At 37.8% G+C, this 13,049-nt stretch overlaps 1 protein-coding gene across 4 annotated transcripts in view; it reads left to right on the top strand.

Annotated features, from left to right (window-relative positions):
* Positions 1-440: 440 nt before the first annotated feature.
* The window catches only part of LOC117291957 (bcl-2-like protein 1), a 51,769-nt gene continuing 39,160 nt past the window's right edge, over positions 441-13,049 (top strand). For 2 of the 4 annotated variants that reach the window (XM_033773976.1, XM_033773978.1), the window contains exon 1: positions 11,007-11,247. In XM_033773976.1, the coding sequence (XP_033629867.1) occupies positions 11,188-11,247 (60 nt within the window). In that variant the 5' untranslated portion in view covers positions 11,007-11,187. Of the gene's footprint in view, positions 738-11,006; positions 11,248-12,698; positions 12,836-13,049 lie in introns of those variants that run through there. The other 2 variants (XM_033773980.1, XM_033773979.1) reach the window with 2 other exon arrangements.

Raw genomic sequence — 13,049 nt, 5'->3', positions numbered from 1 at the left:
TTAGATCGGTACGTCCCACTCCCTCCCTTCATCCAAAGGGGGAGACCGATATTAATTTTTGGAAGAGGGAAAGTCTCCCCCTCTAGTGAGATGCACATGGTCATTATTGTAAGATGCACATTCATTTTTTTAATGACCTATTTAAAATAATTGACGAAATAGGTCTACTACTAACTTGGGTAAAAAATGGAGACTGTTTTGAATGGTCGTCATTATAAAACAAATTCTCGACAGCCGTTGTGTCAGAAATTACAACGTATTTCCACAAAGGATGACTGGATCCGCCCCCACCCCCCCCCCCATGACGATGTGACGAACTTTCTTTCAAGAGAGGGCGCCCACCCCCACCGTACTACCTCTTACAAGTTCAGGTTTTTTTTTCTCGATCCTCTGCCCCCACCCACTCCTCTCTCCTAGTAATAGTAAAAATGTTGTATGTGTTGAGTAGTATGTTATGCTTAATATAACGTCAAAATACAAGAGTTGGGGACAAAAATTAGAGAGCTGAACAATTGTCACATTATTTAGTGCCGGATGAACCGGGCGGTGAACAAACTACTTGAGAGTGACACCAACTACACGTTGAAACGAGTCACACTTGCCCTAATTGAGTTGCACGGCATGAAGACAGAACGGTTTGGGCGGATGATCGACATTATATCCTGCATCATGTTTGACAGTTTTAGGTGTAAGGGTTCGCTGGAAATGTCTGCAAAACCGCATAGGAAATGAGTAAGGTTAGTACCTCAATATGGTTAGAAAATTTTTCCTTTTTAGATCGTAGAAATACATATTTTTTTAATTTTACATAGTGTGGGAATAAACCGAACGGTGGAGTGCCATATTTTATTGTGTGCATGGTTTCGTGCATTACTGCACGTCTTATGTTTATTTGTTACACCATGTAGGCCTACACTGGGTTGCGTGAAGAGTATTTATGACGTGTATTTTGTGTCACAGCTATCAATTTGCTATCTCGTCCTGGTAGGACGGTATTTTCCCCTTTCAGTTGTGTTGAAAGTATGCAGTACTGGTTTAGGGGGAATTTGCTAATTAATTAGCTATTTTTCCTTTTTTCTTTGGCCTAACTAAAATTTTAAAAATATTGCTGTACAATGGTTTTGATTTTCATTTGAAATTTTGACCCCCCCCCCCTTACCCCTCGCACAATCACAATGTTTTATTAAGGGAATCAATGTGTGGTGAAGAGGTTTTCAACTAGTGGTTTAATCCCAACGAGGCCTGGTTCTTGATAATTTTACTGAGACGAAGTCGAGGTAAATTATAAAGAATCAGGCCTCGGCGGGTTTAAACCACTTGTTGAAAACTGATTTAACATACTTTGTTTGGTTCCCAGTCAAACCTTTTCGGTCAAAAACATCACATTGTCGGTCAAAAAGTAAAATAAATGCAAAAATTATAAATGTTAAATGATTTCTTTCAACACAACATCCCTCCAGCTATGAAATGGTAAAGCCCTCCGCCGCCCTCGGGTTAACAACTCCTTATAATAAGGGAATGCTGTGCGCGTCGCGCGTATCGCGTGATGTGTTACAACCGTTTCAGCCGTTGCTCTCGACCAATAGGATTGAAGAAACTGTCTTATATGAACAGGTGCAAGGTCGCGTGTCACGCCCATGAATTAACATTTTTTACCGGTCATAAACAAATGTTTATACACACCCACGTGACGCGCTCTCCAGAAATAGGAATAGTGAAACTGTCTGAGGTATTTATGAATGTTCAATTAACATGGGCGGCAGGAAGTTTAATTCCAAAGATGGCTCTATTAGATGCATTGCTACACATTTCAACTTTATTGGGGGGGGGGTGTGTAGCAGGAATCTCCCGTGGGAGTCCTGCCTTTGTGTCCATTGATTAATAATAACACATTCTTAATAATAGGCCTACTAGCGTCTTACATTAAAAATCTTAAATTTAAGAATTCCATCAAGACTAGAGCCCTTTACCAAGAAAAAAAGTACATTAACCTTACACGAACAAAGGCGCATGAGGCCTACTACATGTACATGTACATGTACTACTACAGTAATGCACAAATTTACAAATTTTGTATAGTGTTTAGAATGCGCCAGGGTCCATCACAAAAGATCTCATGGCGCAGTAAACCAGGAAGAAATTACTCAATAAAAGAGTAAATAATTGCAACTACCTTAGAGAATACAATAACGATGTACTTTATGGACCAAAACAGTATAGCTTGAGTGAACAACAATTTCTTTAGAGCTTTCATAAAGTTACAAGGCCCTTAGAACATGTAATAGAGGTCCGACACGTTATAAGAAAAAACGCAAAAAAGGAGAACTATCTACATTATACCCTTGGCATAAAAATAAATTGACTTAGGTTTGAAAACAATTGATGTAATGTTTGATTAGAGTTTTTTCAAGTTCATGGAAAGGTTTGATAATAATGTTTACAAGTCGGAGAGAAGCAGTTCATTGTGTATGTAATACTCTATAAAACATCAATTGGCAAAGTGTCATATTTTTTCCTGGCTGATTTGCATGAAAATTAATAAAACCCATGGAGGATAAATAATCTATAAGTTGATTTATAAGTAAGTGTTTATTTTTCAGACTGAGCATTTGTTTAGACTGTTAAGTGTGGCAGTGGATTTTCATTAAGATTGCAGTATCTGTGTAAACCATCGTCCGTAGTCCAAATAAATGTATTTTCAACATAGGCCTATATGAAGGAATTGTTCTCATCCAACTTCAAGACTTCTAACATAATTTTATAAGAATAATAATAAGCATTTCTAAAGCACCATCTTTCTAGAAAATATACAGAGGCGCTGTCTGGAGAGGAAAAGAAACCAAACAAAAAAGTTGATGCCAAAATTTATAGGATCAAAAGAGTGCCTAATCAACAAGATGGGCGAATGCGTATCATCAGAAGAAAATCAAGAACACAACCCCCCCCCCCCAACCCCCAAACCCCATCCCCACAGCATTAGAGCAATATTTGCATAGAGCAAACTGCACACCCACACAGCCTTGTCCACTCCAAACACACTCTGTGTAGGCGTAATGGTAGATATTAATATTATAATTGTATCTTTTCACCAAGTTTAATATCACATGGTGAACGTTTTAGATTGTTTTAGATGTAAATAAATGTGCGCATTCTGATTATTAATTTTTTTAGTTTTGTCTTGATCTTCTCCCCCCCCCCCCATCTCTTTCTTTCTTTTTCGCACACTAAATTGTTTGTGGATGATTCCAGCATTCAAAGCCTAAGGGGCGCTTTTAAGTGGTCGGTTATTAAGTTTGACCATGTGACTTGACCTACCTACATGGAATGCCTACCCCCATGACATTTAAACATTTAACAAAACGCTGGAGGGAAAAACAATTGCATTCGTCTAACACTTGTTTATTTATTTATTTGAAATAATGGGGTGCTTTTGTGTATATTGCTCAGTGATCATGGTTTTAAGGCAAAGTATACCTTTGGTTGTTTTCATGTTTGTTTGAAAATTTCATTATAAAATGTTGTACCTTTTTTTAGAAAATTTACGAAAATCTGGAACAGTTGTAACAGTGCATGTCCATGCAGGAAGAATAATCAGTTTCATGCAGAAACATTATTTTGTCAGATTAAAAATCAAAAACTTGATTTGTTACCAAATCTGATGCGTTGGTAACAAATCAAGTTTTTGAAATTGTTCTGAGGTTTGAATTTGTTCAGTTAATATATCCCACTTCATAATAATTTAATAACAAGACAATTGCAGACACATGTACTGTACACATAATATGTAGGTCAACTTCTTTGTGGTCGACGAACTTTACTTTGGGGGTGCACATACATGTACTGTACAATGTAAGTGTACATCTAATACATGTAGGCCTATGTGTGTATTCAGTATTTACTTAAATAATATTTAGGTAAAATCCTACTTACTGACTGCTATTTTTACAGCATGTTACAGGAAACAGTATTCTTTTTTATTGGAAAGGCCCGATGTACTCATTTTACTGTAAACTTGTTTGCATGTTTCACGTTGTCTTGAGTTTGACAACATGAGCGCCTAGTTCCCTGACCAGCTTAAAGCAAATTTGCTAAGCAAAACAAAGTTACCAAATTTAGGTAACCAGTAAAAATACCATCCCACGTGTACCATTTGTTGATGGCATTCTGCTTTGAAAATACAAAAGTGTCAAGAACAGGACTTGAACCCACACTCTGTTGACCAGAAACACCAAACTTTCAGTCTATTGCACTAGACTCACCCCTGACATGCCATATTTAACAAATAAAGTATGTCTACAAGAACTTTCTGTTTTTAGCAGGTTCTGTTATCGCATTCAAAATTCCATCGTTTTTCTTAGCTCTATATATTTAAACACAAAAGGATGAAAAAATGTAGCCACCATGCATTTTCTGAAGAAAGTTTTTTCCTGGATTTTCCGTCGATACATTTACCCTTTCTTAATTTTCATTCCAGGCTTGTGACTTTGGTACAAGAAAGTGGATGTCAATAGATTGATCATTTTAGCTTCACCCCTCCCCCCCCCCCCCACCAATTTCCTTTCTAGACCAATCACAATCTGTAAACGCGTGCTCGAAGGTCTCACATTTATACAGTGCTGTTACAGATTTTTCTTACATTTTGATTGCTGCGTCATTTCTTTGGGTGTGGAGCCTTGCAGAGAGACAAACTACATTGTATCCGTTGCCCACGTGGGTGTCGTTGTTTGACAGTTGCTAAGGTGGGAGGGGGCTTAGCGGATGAGCATTTTCCATCGATCTTCCTGTAAAAATGTAAATTTGTGTTTTAAAAACTAATAATATTGAGTCTTGTGTAATTTTCTTAAAGCTGCGTGGGCATTTAATGAAAATCCATTTTGCTTCCCCGCCCACACAATGTATTGTTAATGATTGAACAGTTGAGCCTTTGGGTATGCGCCTGTATAGTGGTGGGCATGGTCACTTCTGTCAATTTGACTGGATACCCACCCTTGGTTATTAGTACATTAGGTATTTGTGTGGATGTACAGTGCGTAATATTTGTACACACAATTTACACATCAGGCATGATTATGTTGTTTGTCTTTATTAAAATACAACGTATTATTTTAATTTATGAGAAGCAATGTTTATGTACAGGTACCAAAATGTTTATAACCGTAATTTTTGGTCCTTAACTTGCCATGAATGTAAGCCACGTTAACTGGAAAATCTCTAGAATTTTTTTTAAAGAGGTTGACCAGTGTAAATTGGCCCGATAAGCAGTTCCGATTTAAGTAAACCACATTTGAGAAGCGTCAGAACGTGTTAACTTTCATTTCAAACTAACACAAAACAACTCGCAGTGTAAACTATTATTTAATGGTTGTTCAGCTTCTTCTTCTTCCTCTGTAAGTGAAGCCTTCAAATGATTGAAGATGTAGTACGTCCTGCGTGTGTGTATACATGGTTTGGCTTGAGACAAGAGGAAAGAAATTGTGTCAAAGCTTCAAAGCATTAAAATAATACTTTCAGAAGTCTTGAAATGCTCTTCAAAGTAGAAATTTACAATTTCTTCATAAAGGGAGAAAATGCCTGGGTGCCCTTGTACGTATGTACAGGGCTGAGAGTCGTAAAACACATTGTGTACCAGACTACATGTAGGTCTACGTAGATGATGGATTTGTACATTTAATCAAATCGTCAGTGTCTTAAAATAGGCCTATATTATGTAAACATTATCAAAGAACGTTGCGTGCATAGTGTTTATTTAGACAAAGATTTGACAAAGTATTGTAAACAAACAGTTCAGAAAACTTAACTTATTGTTTTCATTTATATAGTTTCAGTTGTTCAAATTCCAAAGTTTGTGATTTTTATCGGAGATTCACGAAAACGCAAGTTTACTTAGCCAATGATGTAAGTTCTATAGCAAATTACAGAAGAACAGATCGGAAAATCCGCTTCTTGTACACTTCATGTCTGTAGCTCAAATCAATGGAATGTTCACTACATGTACATGTACATGTATGTAATGTACATGTATGCAATGCATTTAATGTACATTCCCCCCCCCCAACCCCCACCTATAAAGCATTGAGTGTAAATTTCTCAAAACTTACAACCAATGTCAAAAAAGTAAGAGAAACTTTCCCCAAATAATCTCTTGGGCGGCATGAAATTCCAATGTTGAAAGATTAAACCACAGAGCAAGGTGCGCTAAATGCTGTGCACTGAAGAACACATTGTAATATTAGTGTGTGTCAGCTGAGAGTCCATGGTCCAAGCTTGCTGTTCCCATAGATGTCACAACAGTAGGGTTGAAGAATGTGATCTATCAACTTTCGGTTTTGAACAATAGCTGTACCTAAAGTCTATCGTTGTGTGAACAGCTCGGTACTTTAGTGCAACTTGTGTTTATTTCAATCATACTTTTGGTTTTGGGGGAAAATTTGATGATGTAATTTAAATGCACTTACACGATCAACTGTAACAATTGGGGTTGTGAAATGTTATAGGAACACAACAAAGCTTTAAAAAGGAAAGCTATGAAACATGGATGTATTCCTCAAATAGAATTCCTCTGGTTCAGGTTAGGGGCACTTCTAATCCATGAGGGAACTTCTAAATTTGTAATGGGAACTTTGCAAAGGGCACCAAAGCAAAAGGACAGGCCACCATGTCAATTGCTGTTGTTGTGGGTTATTTTGAGGCCTGGCTTGAAAATGGTTTTATCAAGTATCCAGTAGGTACGTGTACAATGTAGGCTATATAGAGGTTCAGTTCACAGTTTTTATACTAAAACTAAAGAGACTGTGTGACAACTACCTGTACAATTACCATTTATGATGCACATTCTATGAGTTCGTGGAATCGTGTGCATTCATGGTCGGTTGCAGCTTGCATTTTTCACTGACAGTATAGTAACCAGGTGAGATGGCCCAGACCTGGTTACACTTCATTGAGTACTTTCCTTTTCTAAACGCTTAAGGTCGACAGCCGGCTGACCTGTCCTTATAGTCATACATCAGGCCTTGAGCTTCGCTCTTGAAGGGGTGCAGCAATTTCCCTCTGATAAGAGGCGACAATGTAAATTTGTAAGGGACACCATGGCAATTGTTGTGGGATACTTCAAGCCCTGCATATTTTGTGTATTTTTTCCCCAAATTACAAGTATGTAGGCGGGTCAACGCAAGTCTGTGCTGTTCTGTTGTCATTGGTCAACCTTTCCTAAACAATCCACCTTATTCCGACCAACGGTGCAGTACAATACACTGTACATAGAAAAACACTTTATCAGTGCTTTAATCTTTTTTTAAAGGTCACATTGCTAGTCTCTCTACAGTATACAAAAAACTATTTCAATTTGGAAGCCTGGAAAAGCAATTGAAATGTTCTGAGCTGGTAGGGCCATGGTTAGCAACACTTTTTTAGTAGGGATAGTCAGTCAATGTTTTTAAAAATAAAACATTGAATGGATAACATAATTTTGAAATAATGTCAAAACTTATAAACACTGGATATTTTGAAAGGCGTTGTAATACTAATGATAGCATTGATAGCATTTGGTCTGTGGTCTTCAAATTTATTTTACAAGACCAGCAGCCGATTTCACGAAACTTTACGCAACTGCGTAAGTACAATTGCGCAACGTTTATGGCGCAAGTTGCGCCAGAAACATTGCGCAAAGTGGACTTACGCACTTGCGTAAAGTTTCGTGAAATCGGCTGCAGATTCTTAATATGAACTTTCTACATAAGAGAAGGTTATCTCATTTGTGTTGGGGAATGGGTTAGTACATTTTGATACTCAACAGAATTGTACAATGTACAATTACCAGACTCAAAGTGATCATTTGGTGATTCTTTCTGTTAAAGATATTACACAGTAATTATTATTCAATCATGTCAGTTGAAAAAACACAAGCCAGCTGGACTTCTTAGGTTATGAGTTCACTGACCCAAGGCTAAAATCACTTGCCGAGGGCCTGTGGTCCAGTGTCAAATTCCCTGCTCTGCTCCCACTAGACATACAAAGAAGGCCCTATATGTCATCTTCCTCCATGATGTCACACACAAACATTTATTTCCAAAGATGATGTAATTGGGATTTGGGAAGATATCTTTTGCAATTTAACCAGGGGAAAGATAAACAAAATGAGGTCATTTAGGCCTACATGTATGACCAAGTTGCATTCCTGGAAATATGGTGTGGTTTAAAGCCAATCATCAGCCCTCTCAGAATAGGAAGTAACACCAGAGGCGGCCATTGTTGTATTCTCTCAGTGGTTCAGCACACAGGGCACAATGATATGCTAGAATGCATAATAACTGAACGTACCTAACTTTATTACTTTGAGTAAAGAAGCACTTGGTTAATGGAGGGTGTGCATAAGAATGTCTATTGATTCATTGCACTTCACACAATAGAAACTATTTAAATGCCCTTCAAGTTTCTGAAATGGTACCCCCTCTGGTATGTGTACATTGTTGGACATACACGGAGAGGTCATGGATAATTTAGCACTCAAATGAGTGAGAGATTCCCAATGTCATTTTTTTTGCAAGTTTTTAACAACATCATACTGGATATGACTTGTTACCTGTTTCCTATCCCGTAGTCTTCTGACCGTGGGGGCACCCCTTAAAGACTTGTCAATCAGTTTCCTCCGACCCTCTCGATACTCGGACTTACTCAGGGAGTCATTTATAGCATCAGGCCCGTCCACTCCAGGATGTTGTCCTCCCACTTTTTTTCTCTGTCTGCCTCTCTTTCGTGTGCCTTGCAAGTCTTTGCAAGTATCCATTTGATGTCATGTATTACATGATACAATTGGAGACTCTCAGACTCGGATTGAATAGAAGTTTCCATGGATCCATGTTTATTTCATCATTTTGGGGTTGTTATAATAAGCAGAACAATTTCTTTTTAGCTTTTCATATTTTACTTCAATGGTAAGTTTCAACAATAGGAATGAAAGCACATCTCACTGGGACTTTCCATTTTGTGAGTTTTAATTATCAGAATACAGTGTTTGGTAACAATCATGTCCATTACATCCCCACCATTTTCCCACAAAGCATCCAATACATTGCATGCGATACATTGCATCCAATACGTTGCATCCAATACATTGCAAAATTCAGAAAGTTTTATAAACTTGGTGCTTGGTGTGATGCATCATGTAAGTTGTAGTACCTTCAAATCACAGGATCCACTGCTGAAATGTCCTGGCAACCCAAGTGCAATGCAACTATGGTAGTGTCACTACAGGGACTCAAACCCACTCTCTGCCTACCACCAGAAACAGCAGAGCTTGAGTACAGTGCTCTTAATGGATCAGCCACGACTCGCCAATGAAAAACACAATTGATTTTTCTTGATAGCTAATTTTGTGTAATTCAAATGAATAAAAAGTTCAAAACAAGAATCTCAAAAAAGACAACTGAACACCCCCTGTGGCTAACAACTTTTGTTCACTAAAACTTTAATTGGCTGAGACCACCATGTTTACATTGGTAGCTAATTTCTTGCAATTCAAATTGATAAAAAATGCAAGACAATCGCAAAAAAATACAACTGAACACCCCAGCCCTGTGGCTAACAACTTGTGTTCACTAAAACTTTAATTGGCTGAGACCACCATGTTTACATTGATAAATAATTTCTTGTAGATCAAGTTGATAAAAAGTTCAAGACAAAAATCGTAAACAAAATACAACTAAATACCCCTGTGGCTAACAACTTTTGTTCACTAAAACTTTAATTGGCTGAGACCACCTTGTTTACATTGATAGCTAATTTCTTGTAATTCAAATTGATGATAAAAAGTTCAAGACAAGAATCGCAAAAAAAGACAACTGAACACCCCCTTTGGCCATAAACTTTTGTTCTCTGAAGCTTAAATTGGCCGAGACCACCATGTTTACATTGATAGCTAATTTCATGTAGGTCTAATTCAAATGAATAAAAAGTTCAAAACAGGTATCGTAAAAAAAGACAACTGAACACCCCCCTGTGGCTATAAACTTTTGTTCTCTGAAACTTTAATTGGCCAAGACCACATGTTTACATTATAAGTATTTGGTAAAGGATGGTTTGTCAAACTGCCAAGCCCTGGACACCAAAACAGGACCATGGGTTTACCCAGGCTCTAGAGCTAGGTATTTATTACGTGTAGCAGCCCAACCCATCAGACATGTCAGACAGGATCTTGTGAAACTTTTGTTGAGAGTCACATGATGGTAATTGATAATATCATATCCATGGACCACAGAAAGCTTCAAGGGTTCTCATCTATAGGCGAACTTGTAATTTTGTGTGAAACATATTTTAGTGAATATAATTTCTTGTTTGCACTAGAGTATAGTTTGCAGATTTTGCAGTTCAAAGCTATTAATGAATGTATATTTACAAACACATGTAGGCCTACAGGCAGGCCTTGCGCTTCAAAGCTTTTTGTTTATAGTCCAATGAGCTAGTAAACTTTGTATTTGATTCGCCCCTGAGGATTTTGTAGTAGCCCGTAATAATTATACTTTCTTAATGTACATGTAGCAAAAATTTGTTCAAATCTGAAACAGAAGGAACATTCCGCATTAGAATTTTTAAAGTGTAGGCTGTACAGTTTTAGTAGCACACAGGGCAATTTGAGAAATGGGATTAAATAGCAGTTTTTACTAGAAATGTAGGCTTGCTAGTGCTAAGGGTTAGCCCTGTCGCCAAACTTGTAAAATCTTATGCAGCTGCACATGCGGGACACATCGCGTAAAGGTTGGGTTCCACTAATACAAGAAGTCTTGCGCAAGTGAACTTTATGCAGTTTGGTAATGTTGTTTGAACTCTGCTGCTTGCCTAAAACCTTTTCCTGGATTATCACTGCAAACTCGCACGAGGATGTGACCGCAGTCTAGTTTCCTGTAGTCCGACAGTTACTGCACAGAACAAGTTCAACTAGCACCCAGTCAACATAAGTCTACTGATACACTACTGTAGGACTACATTTTTGCTTCATTCAGCAGCAGACAAGGTGACAGGTAGTCATATTTGATTCTCCCATCGCAGATCCTCAACTCTCCCTCCCCCTCTGTTTCTCTGTCTGTTTCTCTCGGTTCAACTTACAATGTAAGGTGGGAGCTTGCCTCATTTGTGTGCCTAGGATTTATATCAATCAGTTTTGTGTCTGGCAAAGTGTAGGGGTTTCTTATCATCATGGAGACTGTAAAAATAGGCCTTGATCTATTTCTTGGAATTGTAATGGACCAAAATAGGGTAAGTGTTTCTTAAGTGTGTTTCAGTCCTTGGTTTTTTAGAAATTGAAACAATAGGAGAGCCCTTGCACTACTTGACATCGGTATTTGAAAAACATTTTTGTGACCATCTGCGGTATTATTTTTCTGAACTTTTTTTTGAGCTTTTTGAGTTATTGTTTTTCCTTTTAAAATATTGTTGCCACAATGAAACCCTCACTTAACAAAGAAAAGAAAACAAAGATTATTGTAATAGAATCTGGGATTTGAAGGTTTTTGTGTGAACAATTTGGTAGACATTCACTGTGGTTTCTCAGAACCTCAGCCGCGAAAGTTTAATAATAATAATAATAATAATAATAATAATAATAAGACTTGTAATGCGCACGTATCCACCCTGCTGGGTGTTCAAGGCGCAGTTTGGGTGCATAAGAACGTCAGCTGGATTGCAGTAGATAGCTCAGATGTTAATTTTTTTTTTTTAAGCAAGTGAACAACAAATTTGTCCTCAATTCCAAGTGAGAATAAATCACACTATTTTTATTATTGTTCAATAAGACCCTTTTTACGCAGTCTTTGGAAGGTTAATGAGGGGGCAGGAGTTTTTACGTGTCACTGCCATCAATTTAGTGTGCTACCATTGCTGGCCATTGGATTTGAAATCTTTATTCTTAAAAGGAAGTTGCAATGTACATGAAGCAGTGAAAATAAAATGCAACTAAAATGGCAGTCACATGGGTAGAGCAATAGAGGATGTGACTGTGACATCATACATACAAAAGAGCCTGAACTTCCTGCAGGCACGATTTGAACACAGCTCAATGGAAGAAATCATAAAATCGTTTTTTAAATTTTTATGGAGATCACACTGTCAAACTGTAGCAACTTTTTTATCTGATGAAAGGGTGTACATCTTAAAACTTGTTCAGCCAGCTGTTTATTTTTATACCAAGCTCTTGGATGTATGTGGAAGTAATGACACAAAATGAAACTTTCTCATAACAGATGACCAAGGTGCAGTATCTTGCCTGGTAGATAGGCCAAAGAATGTACAAGGTCACACCTACATGTTTGTAAACAAAGGTCACACCTACATGTTTGTAAACAAAGGTCACATGGTCTGTAGGGTCAATGCCGTCCAATGTTATGATGCTTCAAAAGAGCATCTTTAAAATGTTTATTTGTGTAGCTGAAACACACATTGTACTTTGAACATCACCTGTGGATTACATGTGTGTGACCCACAAACACAGCACATGTAGCACGTGACTCCAACTCCAAAAGAACCCCTTTAAAATTATAGAGAGGGCAACTTGTGGGAAATCCCTTGCAGTGAGATCAAATAGAAACCACCCACCCACCCCAATCACATGGTGGTTAGATCACCTTGAAACTATGTTGTTGATTTGAACTTGGGGCAGGACATGAGGTTCATGTTCACTCGTCAATGTCGGTGGGCAAACTTTCACTTTGTCCAGGGTTATATCTATTTTGCTGGCATGTCTGGGGATAACTTCATAATACTGTGCTGTGCAGGTAATTGACAATCAGTCACCTCGATGGAAAGACACAGCATTAACCAAGGTGTTTGTATCTACTACGATTGGAACGTAAGTTTGTTGGTTTGCTTACTTGTAGTTTAGCAATGACTAAAGATAAGTGTTGTACAGTAGGAGTCTAGATTTCAGTTGCAATCAGTCACCCATGGAAAGACACAACATTAACCAGTGTGCTTGTTTGTATTGTACTACATTTGGTTACATAAAATGTTGGAACGTAAGTTTGTTGTGTGGCTTCTTAAGCACTGACTGAGGGCGGTGTAAA

The sequence above is a fragment of the Asterias rubens genome, chromosome 6, assembly GCF_902459465.1.
Source record: "Asterias rubens chromosome 6, eAstRub1.3, whole genome shotgun sequence".
Lineage (NCBI taxonomy): Eukaryota > Metazoa > Echinodermata > Asteroidea > Forcipulatida > Asteriidae > Asterias > Asterias rubens.
This window is presented reverse-complemented; position numbering and strand designations above follow the sequence as displayed.